The 21,117-nt window shown below is 40.6% G+C and overlaps 2 protein-coding genes across 9 annotated transcripts in view; one reads left to right on the top strand and one right to left on the bottom strand.

The window, feature by feature from the left end:
* Positions 1-15,820, bottom strand: part of TTC3 (tetratricopeptide repeat domain 3) — a 52,473-nt gene extending 36,653 nt beyond the window's left edge. For 2 of the 6 annotated variants that reach the window (XM_032680987.1, XM_032680988.1), the window contains exons 1-15: positions 15,770-15,812; positions 14,999-15,084; positions 12,769-12,814; positions 11,626-11,758; positions 10,193-10,280; positions 9,360-9,413; positions 8,532-8,655; positions 8,253-8,338; positions 7,936-8,030; positions 6,027-6,089; positions 5,560-5,614; positions 4,808-4,970; positions 4,568-4,616; positions 3,532-3,646; positions 2,536-2,590 (exon numbers count right to left, since the gene is read on the bottom strand). In XM_032680987.1, coding sequence (XP_032536878.1) covers positions 2,536-2,590; positions 3,532-3,646; positions 4,568-4,616; positions 4,808-4,970; positions 5,560-5,614; positions 6,027-6,089; positions 7,936-8,030; positions 8,253-8,338; positions 8,532-8,655; positions 9,360-9,413; positions 10,193-10,280; positions 11,626-11,758; positions 12,769-12,814; positions 14,999-15,073 — 1,201 coding nt within the window. In that variant the 5' untranslated portion in view covers positions 15,074-15,084; positions 15,770-15,812. Of the gene's footprint in view, positions 1-2,535; positions 2,591-2,882; positions 3,018-3,531; positions 3,647-4,567; positions 4,617-4,807; positions 4,971-5,559; positions 5,615-6,026; positions 6,090-7,935; positions 8,031-8,252; positions 8,339-8,531; positions 8,656-9,359; positions 9,414-10,192; positions 10,281-11,625; positions 11,759-12,768; positions 12,815-14,998; positions 15,085-15,210; positions 15,399-15,769 lie in introns of those variants that run through there. The other 4 variants (XM_032680984.1, XM_032680985.1, XM_032680986.1 and 1 more) reach the window with 4 other exon arrangements.
* A 119-nt stretch (positions 15,821-15,939) lies between these two features.
* Positions 15,940-20,493, top strand: PIGP (phosphatidylinositol glycan anchor biosynthesis class P). Of its 3 annotated transcripts, none has more exons than XM_032680994.1 (5): positions 15,940-15,960; positions 16,379-16,480; positions 17,920-17,992; positions 18,474-18,592; positions 19,864-20,493. In XM_032680994.1, exons 2-5 carry the CDS (start codon positions 16,399-16,401, stop codon positions 19,992-19,994), a joined length of 405 nt encoding a protein of 134 aa, XP_032536885.1. In that variant the 5' UTR covers positions 15,940-15,960; positions 16,379-16,398; the 3' UTR covers positions 19,995-20,493. The 3 variants fall into 3 exon arrangements, with proteins under 3 accessions (XP_032536885.1, XP_032536884.1, XP_032536883.1); XM_032680993.1 differs by having other exon boundaries at positions 15,954-16,142; XM_032680992.1 differs by lacking the exon at positions 15,940-15,960 and adding an exon at positions 15,969-16,142 and having other exon boundaries at positions 16,345-16,480.
* Positions 20,494-21,117: the final 624 nt, after the last annotated feature.

The following is a 21,117-nucleotide window of genomic DNA, read 5'->3' as shown; positions in this document are numbered from 1 at the left end:
TCTCCATCCCTGGAGATTTTTAAAGAGAGACTGGATGTGGCCTCAGTGCCATGGGCTGGGAACCACAGTGGGGTTGGATCAAGGGTTGGACTTGATGATCTCGGAAGTCCCTTCCAACCCAGCTGATTCTGTGATTCTAGGATTTTGGGGCCCAGGGATCTTCATGACCACAAATGATAACCGAGCACTGTGGTCCCTGACCCAGAGAGCTGCCTACTGGGCAGGAGGAGGGTTAGACCCTAGAGAAAGGGGAGATCCTCACATGATTAAAACACCCAAACTGGTCACATTGTACAAAGTGTACAAAACCCCACATGTCTCCAATTAATGCACACAAAATTATTAGACCCACAACGAAATTCCCCAATGGAACTCGAGGCGGATCCACAGAGATTTCTGGTCTTAATCCGAGGCCTGCCTGAGGCACTAAAAGTTTATGCTGAACAATTACAGGAGGGCATAAAGGCAACCCCCAGACCTAGAAGAAGGGGTGCTCCACCAGGGATAACCTGGTTGGAGACAGCCCAAGAATTAACAGCTACTGGTCAGCAGCTGGGTCTCTGGGGTACAAGTTGCCAGAGAACACACAGTAGGAGGGCAGGGAAGGTACAAAAACCTGCCTCACCAGGTATTTGTCAACAAAATATGTCATCTAGCCCTGCCCTTATGGAAAAGGGGCTTTCTGTTAAGCCCCTTTTAGGCACTGGAAGGGGTCTTTAAGGTCTCCCTGGAGCCTTCTCTTCTCCAGGCTGAAAAATAGTAATTATTAGCTAGCTTTTATTGATTTAATAAAAAACAGCAGTTACAACCATTTATAGTGTGTAGCAGATAGCTCTGATTCAAGTCCTTTAGCCTAATCATCATCACCATCAACTGAAACACAGGATTTATATACAAATATATCTGGTTTACCATCCTTAATCCTGAGGGACAAAGTTGTAAAAAGGATCAATTACACCTCTGTAAACCCTCAGACATAAACTATTGTCCAGGTCTGTCACTAAGACTGGACCCAACTGCCCCCAGACTCCTCCTGGAGAAGGAATTTAGAAAAACAAGGAGGGGTTCTCCCAAACCTCCATATTGCTGGCGGAGCCAAGGGGATGCACAGATCTCTCTCTCTTACCACAATCCAAAGGTATTGGCATGATTTGGTCTTGCTGCCAGGTGAGCAGAACTCCAAATGTCCCTGGAGCCCCCCGGAGCCAGGGAATCCCTTATAATCCCGTGGTTATCACTGACTGGGTGGGTCTCGCCACAGGCTGTGTTGCCGCTCATCTCTTCCACCGCCTCAACAAACCTCTGTTTTATAACACCTTCTCAGGTTCCCTCAGCATTCAGACCACACCTTCTTGCTCAGCAAAATGCCTGGATTCACTTGTCACTTCCTTCAAACTCCCCCCAAAATTCCCCTGTGCCATCTCGCGTTTTGCTCCTTGGCACCATCCGCGCGCAGTTCCCCAAAACAGGTTTGTCTTCCAGAGCTTGACTTCCCCTTTCTGAGAACCTTCCCCAATTTAAGCTTTTTGCATCAAATTCCTCTAACACTTTCATGGTTTCTTCATAGAGCCACAGAATCACAGAGTGGTTTGGTTTGGAAGCAACATTTAATATCACCCAGTGCCACCCCTTGCCACAGGCAAGGACACCTTCCACTAGCCCAGGATGCTCCAAGCCTCATCCAACCTGACCTTGGACACTTCCAGGGGCAGCCAAAGCCCACAAGAGCAAGATCACTTCTTCTACTGCTCATTTTAAATATTATATTTTGTAATGGATCTTCAATGGGTTTCCTAAAAATCAAATTTTCAAGTGCTCTGCATTTTGGCACCTCTTCAGGTGAGAATTTAAGCCCAAAGAACAGCACAGGCAGGCATCAGAGATTTCAGAGCAGGTGACAAAAAACCCCAAGGAAAATTTAGGAAAAGATTTCACCTTGAAGCTCAGAACTTCTTGCACTTCACTTTCACTCCAGAAAAGTGAAACTCTGGCACTGTGGGACTTTTGGGGGGTTGGAATTCTCTCCATAAAATGATTTATTCACGGAAAAAACCCAAACATAAACAACAAATCACACCAACTTTAACTCTGCAGCTAAAAATCCACTCTGACAAATATTTTCCCTCTCCAACTGCAGACTTGTTTTATTATGGATCTACATGGAGCTTTAGCCATCACAAATGCATTGTAAATATTGAAACTACCCACACACACTCCTCTTAAATTTAGATCCCTTCAGATCCCAAACCTGTCTCAGGAGGAGGGAAAGCATTCCTAGCCCATGACTCAGTTTTCACTTTTTAGTTCCAGTTTCGATTTTGAATTCAGCCACATCAAGGAGATCCAAACTACAAAAGCACGAGGGAATTAGGACAGAAATACAGAAGAGAAGAAGTATCTGAGTAACAGGAAAAGACGTGAAACATGATCTCTTCCTGTTGTGAAAATAACATCAGATGCTCTTTGGAGTATTAGTTATGGCAACAGCAGAGGAAGAAACGACTCAGACTTGATAAATAATAAAAATAAACTCACTTTGTGGCAAGTCCAGCGTGGAAACTTTGCTTTCTGGCCTTTGGGTGTCAGTCATCTAATGGCAAATACATCAGAGAACAAAACCCAAATCAGTCTCACTCGCTGAATTTAAACAAAGGGAAAACAACTCAACAACCAGCATTTAAACAGAGAAATCCCAATGATAAAATGCTATATTATGTCCCCAACCAAGAGGTAAAAAAAAAAATCGTTCCATTAATCAAAGTGCAGCTGTACAGTTTAGATTTCCCCCCCAAATTTGTATCAATTTATATTATCTACTAGCCTGACAAACACCAGCCTTTCTCACAGAAATGCTCATCCTGAAGGAAGACGAGTTTACAGACCTACATCACAAAGGTTTTCATGGCATGAAAGCAGATGAAAGTTCTTGTGAGGCAATTAAAAAAAAAAAAAATAAAATAAAAAATCCTAAAGCACTTCAAGCCCTTCTGGTGCTTTCTGCAGCTTGCTTTCTCTGCCAACAGGCTCCAGCTTTCATTTCCTGCCCTTTGCCCTCCCACTTGGGTTTCGTTTTCCCCATTCACACGTCATCAAGTCCCTGCCCACCTCTCCTGGAAAAAAAAATAGAGGTCTTTTCACGTGTGTGTGTGTTAAATTGTTTGGGCCTTGCTATTAATTCACATTATTTATCACCGTTTTCTACACTAGGTGGCTTATTTTTAATGACCCACTTCGTAGGCTAAATTATGACAATTTATTATGTTAAAAGAACAACAGTAAAGGCAATCAGAAGGAGTACAAATGTCTCTTTAAATTAATAATCAGTGTAAAAGACAGGACATCTTCAGCAACCACCTCCTTGAAACCCCAAGCTCTGAGCACGGATTTGGCAGTCGAATATCACAGGGAAAGTGCACAATTGTTAAAAACCTCAGTGCCTGCAAAATTCCAGCCACAGCACTGAATACCACGTTCCAGGCTGGTGAAAAAAAATCAAGGCACTGTTAATCCTGTAATTCCAGCACAACTCACCTTGGGATCGTGTTTTTGAGGACCTTTAGGATCAGCCTGAGCTCTCTTTCTGATTTTTTCTAATTCTTTTTGTTCCTGAGAGGTCATCCCATGAGACTTTGAAGAGCTGCAGTCTCTGATACATAAAAAGAGAGAACTCTTATTCCTTTTCTCCATATTTAAGGCACATATCATACATGTAACATAAAAAAAAAAGGGATTAATACAACGAATCTGCCCCTCACAGAAATGTAACTCTGTAAGCACATTTAAAAGGTTTGATCACTCAGCTTTTTATACCTTCAGATTGCTGTGCAAAAATATAGCAACAACAACAACAAGAAAAGCACTATTTTCTACAAAAGGGACAGGAATTGAATTAAATTTATATTTTTTTAAAAACTAAATAATTAATAATGCTGATTAATAACCACCCTCTGCTTTGGGTGCAGCCCAGGATATTCCAGATAGTTTATTTAGTTCCTTGGAGCCCTCTGTCAGGTTTATCAGATCTGTTTGCAGTCATGATAAATTTAATCCTTCCAGTTTTATTTATTGAGAGATATCATAGATATTGCCTACATTTTGTTATGCATTACTTAAATGATATCAAGCACTGAGCATTATTACTTTTATTACTTATTATTTTATATTTTATTCTAGTATAGTATTATTATATTATTTTTTATTTTATTCTAGTATAGTATTGTTATATTATTTTATATTTTATTCTAGTATAGTATTATTATATTATTTTATATTTTATTCTAGTATAGTATAATAGGATTTATTATATGTAAAATATATTTAATTAAGTATATAAAATATATTTTATATTTTAGTATAGTATTATAGTATAGTACTATGGTATATTATTAATATTGTTTATAATATTAGTAACATTTATAATATTAATTAATACAGTATATTGTTAATGTTGTTATTAATATTAATTATATCAATATTATATTGAGCAATGTTATTAATATTATTAATATTATTATTAATATTAATACTATATTGCTGATTAAAAAGGTGAAACATGACAACTGCTCACTTTTTCTGCAGCAGAGACTTCTTTGCCTTCTGTTTACGTTGTTTAGTACCTGTGGAAAATTACAAAATTAAAAAAAATTTTTAAAAAAATAAAAATAAAATGAAAAAAAATAAAATAAAATAAAATAAAAATTTAAAATAAATAAATGAATGAATAAATAAATAAATAAATAAATGGTTTAAAAGGAAAAAATCACCCCCAAAGGAATTCTGCTGTGTTCAAGGCACATCTTGAAATTACCATTCATTTCTTCTAAGGTCCTTTTCAGCTTGTGGTGCTGCTGCACAAGTTCCTTGAGCCCGTCGGGGACGTTCCTGCAGAGCTCCTGAGCCCTCTCGTTTGCTTCCAGAGCCTGCTCGAGCCTCCCCAGCAGGGACAGGGCCTTGCAGTAGTGGTGGTGACCCTACGTGCACAGGAATTGGGATTTCAAGCTTTTTGTTCACACAGGTAAGGCGGAAAAAAAAAAAAAAATTACATCCCAAACCGGCTGCAGTAGACAAAACAAAGTGAAATTGTGTCTGACTGCTCTCAAACGATGAATATTCAGTCTTCAGCTGGGAGCAGCTTGTAACCTCTGGCTTTGGGAAAGAGCAAATTTGCACTTTCCCCTGATCTCAACAGCTACTTTTCGTCCCTTATTTACTCTTCTTCAGGCCAAGAATATTGGGAAATACATTAATCAGGGTTTTTTTTATTGCAAGGGCTACATATATTCCTTTTAAATAGGTGATAACACAGCTGTGCACGACAAAATAAACGTTTTCTTCTGCCTTTAAAGAGGCAGAACACCTTGTAACAAAACTTAAAAATGTTATTTTGACGTGTCTGTAATATAAATTTACAAACTGTGTACTTGGCTGACTGAGGCAGAACTCTTAGTCCTTTGCATTCTTCTGTCATTAGGAGACACCTCTGGGTTCTCATCTTGCTTTACAACACCAACAAAAGACAATTTTGAAAGGAGATTTCATTTTTTGAAACATGGAACTAACCTTTGGCCAATCAGGCTTCAAAACAGTGGCTCTTTTCCCATCAACAACAGCTCTCCTTGGGGAAGGGAGGGGAAAAAAGAAGAGGAATTTGTTATTTGTAATTCAGAAAAATCTACAGGCTGGTGTCCAAGGCACTGTAAAAATACCAAGGGAATAAAAGGGCATAAACCCATGGAATGGGTTGGGTTGGAAGGGACCTTAAAGATCATCCAGTTCCAACCTCTTGCCATGGGCAGGGGCACCTTCCACTATCCCAGGTTGCTCCAACCTGGCCTTGGACACTTCCAGGGATGGGGCAGCTCTAGTCACAAATAACTACAGTCACATATAACTATAATCACATATAACTTTAATCACAGAGTCACAAATAACTCTGCATGTCAGCTTTAAAAATACTCTTTTTCTTATTTATGGTGCCTATTTTTAAGTGCAGATCACCACATTTCAGATGTTAAAGGATTACTTACTCATAGTCTCCTGTGAGAATGAAACAAAGAGCTCTGTTTCCATACAGAAGGTGGTTTGTACGGCTTAAAAAAATATATATATTATGGAGAGTTAGTACAATATATTACTTTTGAAGGAGAAAAAAAAAGAGAGTGGATTTTCACAACAATTACCTGCAGGCTTCTCTAGCACCAACACACCCCAGCTTCCTCAAATCCCACGGATTTACAAGTTAAATCACTGAGGATGTTCATTTTAATTATGCAATAATTGGTAACACTTGGGCCCACTGATGCAACTTCCAAGCAATTCAAATCGTTCTCAGCTCACCCTTAAAAAAAAAAAAACCAGCCCAGCCCTACAGCTCCTGGAAATGATGTGACTTCCTTTGCTCTTCACAAACCACAGGATTTCCTTTGCTCTCACACTCAATTCTGCTGCTCCCTCCCCCTTCTCCAGCAAAGCCTTCTTGGTTTGCTCCCCCTGAGTCACTTGACACAAGTCAGCCTTACTCAACCCTGGAAAAAGGCTGAAATCAGCTGGAATTTGGGACCAAAATGTATTCCTGCCACGTGACATTTACTCAGAGAATATCAGAAACTGTGTGACTTATGTTGGGTTGGGTTTAACTGCACACAAGGGGGTTTAGGTGGGCCCTGCTCAAACCTGAGTGTAGGTGAACTTTAAATTAATCAAATTAATTCTTTGTCAGCAAAAAAAGCTGAGCAGGGAAGGACACAGAAAGGCTGGATCCACTTATCCCATGGGATAAGAGGGCTCAAGGAAAAGGGACCTTGAAGGCAACAGAGAGGGAGTGAGACCTTGGTATGAGTAAAACAGGGGGTAAAGATAAGTCAGGCTTGTCCCTGACTTACACAAAAGGGCCCCAAGGCTGGTCTGAGCCAGAAGTTAACAAAGAGAAAGAATCCAAGAAGGGGTTAGAAGACTCCAGACCACAAAAAGACCCCAAACTGCAAAGGATTTCTTTGGTCTGAGCCCCTCCTGGACGCCCCAAGCTCGAGCTGTTCCTGTTGCTGTACCTGATAAATTATTATTCCCTCAAATCCCATGTCTGAGACCCTGCTGTGGGAAACCTCAGGCACAGAAATCTCCTTAAAAGACAGAAAACCTGAAGCAAGACATCAGCAAAACGCTGATCCTTTCAACTGCACAGTTATAAAGCTCCAGACTTCAACCTGAAAACTCCGAACAGCTTGAACAACCTGGTGGGATTTTATATTTCCCAGTATTTCAGAGACACCAGAAGGTGTCAGAGCAGCACTGGCATGACTGTAATACAAGCAGTGAATACACCAACCCTGCTGACCACTGGAAGGGGAAAAATTCTCTACAAGTGCCCAGATAAAAAAAATTCTCATTTGATCTCTTCCTCCCTTTTTCCAGAGCCCAGGAAAGTCTCCAAAGCCTTCCAGCAAATCCCTTTTTAGAAGAAATTAAACAAGAGTTAAAAAAAATAAGCCTAAGAGTTGCCAGGGGAGGACACTTAAATATTTGTTCTTGTTTATTCTTTTTGCATCACGGCTGAGGTGATAAATATTTGCAACACTTGGTCACATTGTTCTGCTGGAAGACTATTTAGAGGGACAACACCCAAAGTGGCTGTTCACACCAAATAACTTATTTCCTTGCAGGTTTACTTGCTGTTAAGTCATTTTAGATCAGCTTTAAACCCTAACAGGACTCCTGGAGCAATAAAAGCACAACCAAACAACAATGATGGGAAAAAAAATAAAACAAGAAACGTGTCATGTAGGTTTCTGGGTTTTTTCCAATTAGGAATCTTTTGGCCTCTAAGTAAAGTGGCTCATGCAAAACTAGGAAAAATGAGGATAAATTTGAAAAAGCTGAATACATATAAAAAATTATATACATATAAAATACAACCTAGTTAACCAGTTCAGTTCTTACCAAAGCTCTATGGCTCTAGTATATGAGATTATAGCAGGAACAAAGGCTCCACGAGAAAATACTTCATTTCCTCTCTGTTTCATAAATTCACTCTCCTGTGAAACCACAAAGAAACAAATTCAGAAACTGGGACTAAACTCATTTAATTCAACAATGAGAAGTAAAGGTAATTATTTACATCAGGACAATGACACACTCAAACTTTTGAGGCTTTTATCTTTAATCATTTGGGCATTTTTATAAGCCTTGATCATTAGAACCCCCCCCCAAAACCAATAAAAAAACCCCACAAAACCCATTCTGAAAGCTTCTCTCACCTTCCTGGAGCTCTCACAGGTCTGAGCTTTCAATTCTTCAACTAAATCACAGTCTTCCAATGCAACTTTAACAATGGAACGTTCCCCTGGTGACAAAATCCAGAGAAACACAGCGGGTGAAAAAGCCACCGAAGGCATGAAGGGTTTATCATCTGCCACTGAGAATCCCTGTAACATACTGATTATTGAATAAGCCCAAAATGAAACATATAGGAACATGAACTACTAACATTCAATGACTTTCCCCATCACTGTTTCTCGGGGAGTTTTCAGACTTACACTGAGTAAAAACAGTTGCGAGTTTAAGCCGGCGAAAATCCCGGAGTTCCTCCAGGCCCCGCAGAACGTTGGCATCAGCCACACACCTGATCCAATCCAGTGCCTCCTCAATGTCAAAGAAACCCTATTTCAATGGAAAAGGGAAAAAAAAAAAAAAAGAAGGAAAATAAAGAAGCAGAAAACAGCTCACAAATAACCTGGATACCTCAAGCACAGCAGGGTCACAAAACTCAACCAGTCGTTCTTGCCACAGGAGACAGGGGAGGCCTTCAAATGTTAGCTTTTGATTCAGAAACTTCCTCTTGATGACTGAAATTCTTGAAAAATAATATAAAAGCCCCAGGATTTGATTTAGAAACTTCTTTCTGACGACTACCAAGAAATAAGATCAAAACCCCCACGACTTAAAGACAAATATCACCCAAATTACAGCAACTGGGTAACACACAGTTAGTTGTATTTATTCTGTTTCTCCCCTTGTGAGATTGTCTTTTGTCTTTTATTTATATACTTTTTATATTTATATTTTTTATTTGTTGTGTTTGGTTTATTGTTACATTTATGCTTTTAGTTTTTATTTTTATATTAGGTTTTTTATTTCAGCTTTCGCAGCTCGCACACAGCAGGCAACAGACACCAGCAAGTGGGGAAAAAACTGGTGAAAACAGGGAAATTAAGAGAACATTCACCAAGTTTACAAGGTGAAAAATGTCAAAGTATAGTTCTGCTATGGATTGGATTGAGTGTAAGCTATACTCCTCCTCTGCCATGCACAGATTGAACAAGTATCACTGCTTGGGAATCTTAAAAACAACTGGAAAAACTTACATTTTCTATCCCATTGCCAATCTTCAATATGCCACTGATGAAGTGTGGAATGTTCTGGAACAGGGAGAGAGAAAGCAAACAAAAATCAAGTTATTAAAGAGCTGAGCATTTCAGTTTTTCTTTCTGCTCAGGTTTAACTGAGTAACATTTTCTGTTCTGCCTCAGTGCAGCATCACTGGGAGAGCTCCTGTGCTCCACTGCCAAAATTCAGGCAATATTCTTGTAATCAGGAGCAAATTTTTTGTGGAAAAACAAATGAATTTTACTGTTGGATATACAATGTTTTACATGAAGAAGGAGATAAAGGCTGAGGAAGGAAGAAGAGGGAAGCAGAGGTGCAGTAACACCGACTGGAAAAGTGGAGCTTGGGGTGGAGCACAGACTTTCAAGAAATGAAAAAAAGAACTGAATTTAAAATTCAGTCATAACTGAATTTAAAAACCACAACAAATCTCTCCCCTTCAGCTGCTGAGAGCATTTCTTACATCCTTCTCTGCACTGTTACATTTGTGTTTTAAGTCAGCAATACCAGCAAATTCCAAATACCATTTGTTGAGCGAGGGAAAAATAAGTGAGGGCAAAAATTAAAGTATTTAAGTCATTCATCCATCAATTACATTATTGACTGCAATTATTTACTAAGTTATCCCAACTGTGATAAAGCCCAGGATGCTTTTTCTTTCTAGAAAGCTGCAACTCAGCCATCACACAATTTATTCACTCCAGCAAAAGGAAATGTCTCATTTCAGATATAATCCCAAGCTGCTTAAGGTACAGATTTAATTAACCTGTTCTACTTGAGAACTTACACCAAGTTAAAATACAGTACTTACAACAACTTTTTTAATTAAATCAGCAAGGTCTTCCACAAAATTACACTCAGACATTGTCTTCCACAGACGCCACCCCTGAAAGAGCAAACTGTTTAAAAACACAAGTTATTATTGAGAGAAGAAACACTGTGGTACATGGTCCTAATTGCTAACATTTAATTAACATCTTCTTAGCATACTAACAATTATTATTATTATATCATAGAACATATAATATAAATACCATATTAATATAATATTAAATTGTTTTATATACAAATATTATATTAATACAATATACAGTTATTTTATCCATAATTATATTAATATAATATTAAATTGTCTTATATACAAATATTATATTTATATAATATTAAATTGTCTTATATACAAATATTATATTAATATAATATATAGTTATTTTATATATGAAGCTTATATTAATACAATATACAGTTATTTTATATATAAAGTTTATATTAATACAATATACAGTTATTTTATATATAGTTTATATTAATACAATATACAGTTATTTTATATATAAAGTTTATATTAATACAATATACAGTTATTTTATCCATAATTATATTAATATAATATTAAATTATCTTATATACAAATATTCTATTAATATAATATACAGTTATTTTATATATAAAGCTTATATTAATACAATATACAGTTATTTTATCATAAGTATTATATTAATGCAATATTAAATTGTTTTATATACAAATATTCTATTAATATAACATAGTTATTTTATATATAAATATTATATTAATATGATATACAGTTATTTTATCCATAATTATATTAATGTAATATTAAATTGTCTTATATACAAATATTATATTAATATAATATACAGTTATTTTATATAGAAAGCTAATATTAATACAACATAGTCATTTTATCCATAAATATTATATTAATATAATATTTAATTGTTTTACATACAAATATTATATTAATATAATATACAGTTATTTATATATATAAATATTATATTAACACAATACACAGTTATTTTATATATAAATATTATATTCATAATTAGGGTATTATAATAGTTATAATAATTAAAAATTAGATCTAAGCAAGAGCATGTTTACAAACTCAGATTTTTAAAACAGAGGAGGAAGGATAAATAAATAAAGAAACAAACAAACAAACAAATAAAAGGAAAAGCTGCAAAGCTCTTGGTGCCTTTGAAATCTCAGGCATCTATTTAAGCACTTAAACACACTCTTTAAATTCCAAACCTCACACACCCCTCCTTAATATTTTCTTCTGTGGCTTGAAGAACTTTTGGCCTTGACTAAGTTAAAGCCACTGTAAGCAACAACATTCCTGCAGCCAGTTTAAGCACCACTGAAAACACACAATGATCTTTCCCAGGGAACAAGAAAAAAGGGGAGAAAAATCCCTTGGAAAACGTGGTTACTCACCCAAATTCCTCTTGGAAAGAAATGCTTTCTTGGGTGAAGAGAAGAGGCCAAAGCATTTGGATTTTAATCACGTTGCAATGTTCTCTTAATCTCTCCACAGGCTGATTGCACCAAACTTCACAGGGATTAACACCTCCAGGAAAACAGGTGGGAATTGGAGCACCCAGGGGCATTGCAGGGGTGAGAAATAATTCAAAATTCCAAATTGTAACAAACCTCCCCGTCAGTTATTCCCAGACTTTATTCCTAAGTCCAAACCAACCTGAACGAGGAGACCTGAACGCTCCAAACACACCTAAAAACTTTATAAAACTGGAGTTTTATTATAAATTAAAGGGGGAGAGGGAATTTATACAGAGGTAGGAAGAGGGACCTCATGGCAGGCTTCACATTCCTCGCTCAAGGAATTGCCTGGGTTCCAAATTGTACTGACAGAATTAGTTATAAATGAATAAATGCTTCTAAACAAGTGATGCTGTGAGTTTAGTGGCCCTAAGGAAATGCTCTTTTCCAGGTAAAACAGGAGCCCCTTCTACCTGCACCCCTGAAATTGTTTTCTACAGTAAACCCAGAGCAATGGAGCCCAGAGCCACAAAAATCAGCAATATTCTCTCTGACCTCAGAGGCCTTTCAAAAATAGAACTCATTTCTTCAGGGTCTGCCTGGAAATTAAAAGGTAAATTAGACTATTGGGGTGGCACCCGGTGCTCTGAGGTAAATTAAAAGGTAAATCAGATTATTGAGGTGGCATCAGGTGCTCTCAGAGCAGTAGCAGCATCGTCTGGGGGTCTGAATATATGGAAAAATTCATTTTACACAGCTGGCTGTGTCCCTGTGAGTCTCCAGCATATTCCATTTGTGTGGTGAATACAGTTTTGAAGAACTTCACACACTCTTGGAGCCACCTGCTTTTCTGCCACCTCTGAAATTTTTTAATTGTTATAACTGCAAAAACTCGCCTGTAAAAAAAATCAACTTGAAATTGTCTTTGGACCCCTACAGCTAAAACACAGCTACAGTTAAAACACGGGTAATGAATTCTACTTTTTCAGGCAAAATAAGGGGAAAAAAAAAATCAAAAAGGAATCAAAACCAGCACAAAAGTGCATTAAAAATTTAAGCAAATTGGTTTAGTTCACATACCTGTTTTAGGATTAGGCAGCACTGTCTGACCAAATGTTCCATGACCCTGAAGACAAACATACTTTTTAACACTGCACAGCCAAAAAGCAAATAAAGCAAACCAAAACAAACAGGGAACAAAAACCACGTTTGCTGGAGTTATTTAACACAATGGTGTCGAGGCTGTTTCATGGGAAAAAAAAAGTTTACCTGTACATCCATTAAAAAAATGTCCACAGATGAATGGTTATGAATGGGCAGGAAAACCTTTATTAATTTAAACGATATTTTAAATCACACTAGAACAGTATTCTAGAAATTAGTAAGTCAAAACCAGGTACTGGGCAGCAAAATAATGTTCAAGAATACCTGACTACACGTGTTTAAGAAGATAACACAGGTTTTCAAAAAGTAATAATTAAGTTTTGACAGTGTGTGTATATTTATATAAATTCCTATACATCAAAATAAGTGGAATAGTTGATTTAGTGCTTCAGGGCAGCAGAATTAGTACTTTAATGAGTTTAAACATATGAACCCCTTAAGCTGAAGAATAAATGACTTTGTTCTGTTTTACAGATCCCTACAAAGCCTCTTATTTTAAGAAACTTTTATGTCATTTAAAAAAAACGCTTCTGAATTGTAAAACCAACATATTTGACAGGTCAGGACCCTCAGTAAGAAAGAGGGAAAAAAAAAGATGAACTCTGGTTGCAACTCCACAGCTCCTTCCCCGCACAGAGGAAAGGTTGTGACATTTCAAAACCCAACCAAACCACTTCCCCCACCCCCCCAGGGAGCTCCTGGGGGTGTTCCCACCAAGGCAGACTTGAAAAACAACATTTAGCACTTGCAGAGAACCCAGGGCTTTCATTCCACGGCTCAGCACACAAGATATTTAAGAGATAAAATGTCTCTTATCATCTTCTGATGGCCAGACTCTTATAAAGCACTTGATTTTGGCAGCAGTACACGCCCAAAACATCCTTTATTGATATAAACACATTCCAGTGGGAATCTCTACTCTGGTGGGACCAGCTCCTTGTAAAGACACAGCTTTACAAATAACAAATTCCATTTATCTATACTTTTTACTTCTGCATGGGAAGAACATTAGGCCAGTTAACCTGCATTTCACAACAGCAACACAATTGATAAGTTAACTCCTAACTGAGCTCTCCAAGCAGTACAAATATTCCCAGGGGTTTCTAACTCTCCTGAAGCACAGAAGGGGAAAATAACAGTCAAGGAAAGCATTCTTAGAAGTATTAAAGGAGAAGAGTTTATTCAGAAAAGGCACAACTTAGAGGGAGTCTTCATCAGGAGTTGTAGTGACAGGACAAAGGGGAATGGCTTCAAATTGACAGAGGGCAGGGATAGATGGGATATTGGGAAGGAATTCCTGGCTGTGAGGGTGGGGAGGGACTGGCACAGGTTGCCCAGAGAAGCTGTGGCTGCCCCTGGATCCCTGGAAGTGTCCAAGGCCAGGTTGGATGGGGCTTGGAGCAACCTGGGCTGGTGGAAGGTGTCCCTGCCCATGGCAGGGGGTGGGACTGGATCATCTTTCAAGTCCCTTCCAACCCAAACCATTCTGTGATTCTGTGATTAAATAAGTAAAAGCCTTACTGGGCATGAAGAAATAGATGCAACTGGAAGACATGACAAGAACAAAGAAGGGGCCAACACTGCAGCCAGTGCAGAGTTAAAATCCCACAAACCAATTGCTTTGCCATGAAAGGAACTGAATCTGTCAGGAATCCTCCCAGGGATGGTCTGGGTGCAGAGCCAACAGGTTGGGCAAGTTCTGCTGAGAGGATCTACACATCACTGCCTGCTGTGACAGCTGTGCACACACAGAGTCACCCCAACCTGCCTGACAGAGGACACACAGACTCTGTTCTGCCCCAGTTCAGTGCTTCTACAAGTGAATAAGGTACATGGTAGAAGTAACTTTTGCATCAGTTTCAATTAATCAACAATAGGATCTACTCTGTAGATAAGATCATGGAATCACAGAACGATTTGGGTTGGAAGGGACCTCAAAGCTCATCCAGTGCCACCTCCTGCCATGGGCAGGGACACCTTCCACTAGCCCAGGTTGCTCCAAGCCCCGTCCAACCTGGCCTTGGACACTTCCAGGGATCCAGGGGCAGCCACAGCTTCTCTGGGCAACCTGTGGCAGTGCCAGATTCGGGTATAAACTCCACTGGAACATCCTGCAGGTTCTCCATGCAGTGTCAAAGCTACTCACCAGTTCTAAGTAAGATCTATCAACATGACACAGAGCCAGGGTTGCAAGGTCGGATGTGGACGAGGGATCAGCCATGGCACAGGACCCTGGAAGAGAAGGATGGTGAGAAACACGGGACAGGAAGGCAAGAGGAAAATAACACGTGCTTTGCAGCACTTAAAACGATCACAACGATTTTCACTTTGCCGAGGTTTCGCGGAAGAGATACTTACATATCTTACACAGCACAGGTTAATGTTGAAAACAGTCACCTAAAGCGCCAGCTAAGAGCTGGTTTTGTCATGTAACTCTGTGTTCTACGCCTCCAGCAGGACACCAGGGCGCTGCCGCACCCCTGGCAGGGCGCACGGTCAGGGAGCAGCATCCCCGGAATCGCCGCTGCATCCCGGGATGCCAAACGCGCCGGGACAGCCCCCGCCCCGCCCCGGCCGTCATCAGACCCCGGAAAGCCCTCCGCTCGCCGCTGACGTGTCTCCTCCCGCCGGCACAGCCCTGCCCGGAGCTCCAAGAGAAGAGGCAGCGATCTGGGGAAAGGCTCCGCGGCGGCTCCCGGTGCCGCGCTGCGAACCTCGGGCGGGCGGCACCGCGACGGGCAGCGAGTCCCGGGCGGGGCGGGGGGAGCACCCACCGCTCCCTCCATCCCCGTATTCCCCTCTCCGTCCCCGTATCCCCCTCTCCATCCCCGTATCCCCCTCTCCATCCCCGTATCCCCCTCTCCATCCCCGTATCCCCCTCTCCATCCCCGTATCCCTGCCCTCAGCCCGCGCTCACCGCCCGCTCCGCTCCAGCCCGCGCGGCCCCGACGCCGCTCCCGACACCGCCCCCCCCACCACGCGCGCGCGCGCGCAGGCCCCGCCCCGCCCCGCCGGGCGCGCCGCCCATTGGCCCGCCGGCCCCGATGACGTCACGGGCGCCGGCCAACCCGCGGGCCGTGCGCCTGCGCGCGCGCGGAGCTGCGGGAGGCGTGAGGGGGGAGGAAAGGAACGGGATGGGGGGCGATCCACCATCTTCATCCTTTATCCTTCATCCTCTCCCTCCTCTCTCCTCCTCTTCCTCCTGCCGTCCTGGGTGCCGTTTTCCCTCCCTAGACGCGCTCCGGAGAGGAAGGAGGCACAGCCGGGCGCGGGGGAGCTGCGGGCGGGCGGTGCGTGCGAAGGAAGGAAGGAAGGAAGGAAGGAGGGAGGGAGGGAAGGAAGGAAGGAAGGAAGGAAGGGAGAAGGGAAGGAGGGAGGGAGTATCCCCTTCACCCGGGGCTCAGGAGGGAGTATCCCCCCGACCCTGAGGTGTGGGTACCTGGTCGCGCCCCCGCGTTCCCACAGGAACTTCCCGGGAAACCTCTTAAAGAGCTTCCTAACTCTGCTCTCCGCCCTCCCGGCGAAGGTAAAAGGGAAGACACCAGGATGGTTGAAAACTCGCCGGCCCCGCTGCCAGAAAGGGCCATATATGGATTTGCCCTTTTTCTAGGATCGTGGTTTGGCTTCAGTGAGTATCCCGGGAACTGATACACCCGAAAATACTGCTGTGCTCGGGAGGCAGACGTTATTCCCGCCTGGCACAGGTTGCCCAGAGAAGCTGTGGCTGCCCCTGGATCCCTGGAAGTGTCCAAGGCCAGGTTGGATGTGTCTTGGAGCAACCTGGGCTGGTGGAAGGTGTCCCTGGCCATGGCAGGGGGTGGAACTGGATGAGCCTTAAGGTCCCTTCCAACCCAAAGCATTCCATAATTCTATAAGACCACCTGAAAAGGATCAAACCTGTGTTCCAGCACCTGTTGGGAGGGTGATGGAGCACTGAGTGAGTGTTACTTGACAGATCTGTCAGGTGTTATGAAGGTCTGTCATTGCTTTTCATGATTTCCTCACGTTTTATCTGTCTTGAACCATATTACAGGATCTTTAATGGTATTAGAGAGTCAAATTATTTGAAAAATTCTCTGCATTCTCAGTTACTTTTTCACTTGAATACATTTTCACTATACAGTAACCACTGTAGATAGTAGTGGTGTTACCTTCCCCACGGAAATAAAATAAAAGAAAATAAAAATAAATAAATAAACACTGGAAAAAAGTCAGTTTGCTCAACAGCAGTGGGAATTTATTTGGGTTATACCAGCATTTCTCTGCTTCTGTGACAGGTTCTTTAGCATTTCACTGGGGACATGAGGTGCCAACACAGGCCCAGGGTTTGTGAGGCTGAGAACACCTTTTCAGCACAAGAAAAGGTGCTGCAGATTGCCCTGGAGGCAAATAATGAAACATTAAATAATGCAACACTCCTCCAAGTCTTTCTGACCCCGAGGCAGGACCTGGAAATGGAAGTGAGTTGGTTTCTGTTCCTCTCACAGGAAGCCCCGTGGCTTTTTTTTTTTTTTTTTTTGGCTCCTTGTCCTGCTCCCCTCGAGGTTTTTTGTTGTTCTGGAGCAGCATTTCTGGGTGCTGGTTTTGCTGAGGTGAAAAGGATGAACTTGCCAAGGATCAGAAAGTGCCTTCAGTGACTTTTTCACGGCAGTTCCATCCAGGCCCTGCAATTCCACCAGCTTTTTTTCCAACCAAATGACCCACTGTGTGATCATTTTCTGCTTTTTTTTTTTAATCTCCATTCAGATTCTTTTGGCCTCCTTTAACTGAGGTTTTAGGTTTGTTGGGTTTTGGGCTTTTTTTTGTTGCTCTGCAGTTTAACTCGGAATAAATTCTTGTCCGTCTCCATAGGAAATCAGAAATTAAATGTGAAAGCAGATATAAGAATGATCCCACATAACCAGCTGCAAAACATTGCCCCTTTGCTGGGTGGGTTTGGTGTCTGTATTTTGTTGTACAGTGTTTTAGTAGGGCTGTTTTGGTTTAAAATGGTGTAAAAGTGAAACTTAGGAGGTCTAAAACAGCATCAGTCTTAACTATTATGGCTTTTTTAATTCCCTTGTGCAGTTTTATATCTTATCTGGGCATATATTCCTGAGACTTGGCTGTTCTCCTTGGGACTGACCTACTGGCCTCAAAAGTAAGTTCTTAATCTGAATGCTTGGAACTATGGGACACCTTTAATTATTTTAAAATTAAAAAGCTTTTTTTTTTTTTTTTAAATGGCAGCCTTGTATTAAATCATTTTTTCCCTCACGATAAAGGCCTGTGTTCTTTGTAAAGCATTTTTTTTTTTATGTAAATAATAGGCACTGAAATAAATAGTATTTGACTTTTTTAATGATAAACGTGATGTTTTGTTCTCAGGAAATTTCCTGATGAAAATATAGTAAATTTGAGACCACAGTTAAAAAATAAACACCTTCTGTAAGAAATCTATTTGGTGGTTTATACCAGAGTAGCTGGTCAGTAATCTTGAGAGAGACCAAGGTCTGTATTCAGAGTTGTTATTTCTTTTCCTCCTGGCTCAGTTTGTGCTGGATGCAATAACAACATGAAAACTGTGGCATCATTAGGCATTTGTTGTCATGGTATGTAAATTTTAAAATCTTTTTCCTCAGGTACTGGGCAGTTGCTTTGCCAGTGTACCTCCTGGTTGCTGTAGGAATTGGTTATATATTGCTTTTTGGGATTAACATGATGAGCACAGCTCCTCTTAACTCCACACACACCATCACAGGTAATTTTATTGGGGTTTTATTTCAGATTTTGATGCTTAGCTGACAGTTTCTGTAAATCTCTATATGTGGCCATATAGAATATAAACCAAATTTTAAACCTTTGAATGTTTGAGTTCTTAGAAGTACTGAAGTGTTGGAGTGAAAAGATGACCACGAGCCTGACTCTTCCCTCTTTGCCATCTCATGGCACCAGTTTCCAACTGGAGGGGTGGAATTTGCTGTTAAAACAGACCCCAAAGAGCATATAAAGATCTTCCAGGAATTCATCTTGATGTACAAACCAGTGGAGAAGGTGGCAGAAGCTGGAAGATGATCCCAGGGCTGGAGCAGCTCTGCTGGGAGGAAAGGCTGGGAGAGCTGGGATTGTTCAGCCTGGAGAGGAGAAGCTTTGGGGTGACCTGATTGTGGCCTTGCAGGGCCTGAAGGGGCTTCAGGAAAGATGGAGAGAGACTATTTCCAAGGACCTGGAGTGACAGGACAAGGGGGAATGGCTTCAAACTGACAGGGTTAGATGGGATATTGGGAAGGAATTGTTGGCTGTGAGGGTGGTGGGGCCCTGGCCCAGGTTGCCCAGAGAAGCTGTGGCTGCCCCTGGATCCCTGGAAGTGTCCAAGGCCAGGCTGGACAGAGCTTGGAGCAACCTGGGATAGGGAAAAGTGTCCCTGCCCATGGCAGGGGTTGGAACTGGATGATCTTTAAGGTCCCTTCCAACCCAAACCATTCCATGATTCACCTTGGATGAGGCTTGGAGCAACCTGAGCTAGTGGAAGGTGTTGGGGGTTGGACCTGGCTGATCTTTCAGGTCCCTTCCAGCCCAAAGCATTTTGGAATTCTATAAAAGGAGGATCTGTGTCTTCCTCTGCACGAGGAATCTCACCTCTGTTTGCAGGATGGTAGAAAAAAAGGCAGCAAAATATGGCAAGAAAATTCTTTATTGCTAAGAACTTAAGAACTTTCAGTGTTTGAACCGTGTGCATGGAATTAGACTCCACTGGACTCCTAAGGAAAAAAAAAATCAGTCAAGGCTGGAGTTTAAATGCACCTTAAACCAAGCAAAACCCCAGCCAGTGATTTCAGGAGCTTGGGGGTGATTTCTCCAGGGACTCTGCTGATAAATGTTGATGTAAAGCACATTTGATGACCATCTCAGCAGGGAGGGGTTTCCAGCATCCCTTAAAGTAGCTAAATTTATACAGTGTTCCTTTTTGTAGAGCATCTCTTGAAAGAAAAGAGTCTTGAAGACCTGAAAGGTTCTCGTTGTCTTTTGTAGATAACTATGCAAAAAAGCAGCAGCAGAAGAAATTCCAAGAGGAAGCAATTCCAGCCTTGAGGGACATTCCCATCAGTGAAGTGAACAGAATGTTCTTCCTTCCTGAAAAAGGAATCTGCAATAGCAGGTAGTCATTACTGAGGTTTGTTTGAACAAAGGATTAATGGAAGGGTTGCAAAAGGACAGTCAAAACCTCTCCAAGCTAAAAAATTAAAAAAATTACTCTTTCAGCTTGTAGAACAAAGGTTTTATTTTTTTTTTTTTAATCCCTAACTAAATTTATTTTAACACATTGTATTATTTGCATGTACATACACAACCTGTCTTGGTATGAGAATTACACCACATTAATTTTTCAAGCCATTCTTGGGAACTTAAAATGTGTTCTATTGTCATTTCCCTCTGAGAGGGAGAGAAACAGGGTTTTTTTGGCCATGGTTTAATTCTGTTTTCCTTTTGGACATAGTTTAATTCTATTTCCCTTTAAATTCAGGGACAAAATACTTTTGCTGGTCAAATGTTGAGGATTTGTTTTTATTAAGCTAATTGGAAACTGTTCACATTGTAAATATAAAGCTTTCCTTTGTAAATATTAATAAAGTGTAGCTCACTCTTACATGTTCAAATTCACCATTTTTCTGTGGTTCTGTGTTATTTTTTTCCCTGGGTAAAGGTCCACTTTCCTTCACACAATTCTTTATTCAGCAAAATATGTTGATTCCCCCCCCCCAAAATTGGCAGGATTATTGAATTACCAGGAATACCAGAAACAAGAAAGGTGAGTTGTGAAGATTTGCTGAAACAAGTTCTTGAAATTAACTTTTTTAAAGCATTTTTAAGAATGCTGAAAACTTGATTCAAGGAAATATCTGGAAATAGAGGAACTGGCAGGTCCATCTCATTATAGCCCAAGGTTACAACACAAAGCACAATAAGCTGTTATTAGGGAAGTGGTTCAGATGTTTCTTAAACAGTGAATTTTCCCTTTATTTTTTCCTTTAGAGAGCCACAAACCCAGTTATTTTCAGGACTCAGGGTTATTTAGATTGGTTATAAAGACCAGAGGATAGACTATTATTGTTTATTAGGCTTTATAAGGTTCATAAGCCAACTTCAGAGCAGAGAGAATTTAGTTAAAAACTTTATCTCATTAAAAGATAAGAAATTTTTGAAAGTTTGTGTGAAAAATCTTATGCCAATTCTTTAGAAAGCAGGCAAAATGACCATCAGTTGATCTGGAAAGTCTTACAATTA

The sequence above is a fragment of the Chiroxiphia lanceolata genome, chromosome 2 (assembly GCF_009829145.1).
Source record: "Chiroxiphia lanceolata isolate bChiLan1 chromosome 2, bChiLan1.pri, whole genome shotgun sequence".
NCBI lineage: Eukaryota > Metazoa > Chordata > Aves > Passeriformes > Pipridae > Chiroxiphia > Chiroxiphia lanceolata.
The sequence above is the reverse complement of the archived record's forward strand: the minus strand, read 5'-3'. Positions and strand labels throughout refer to the sequence as shown.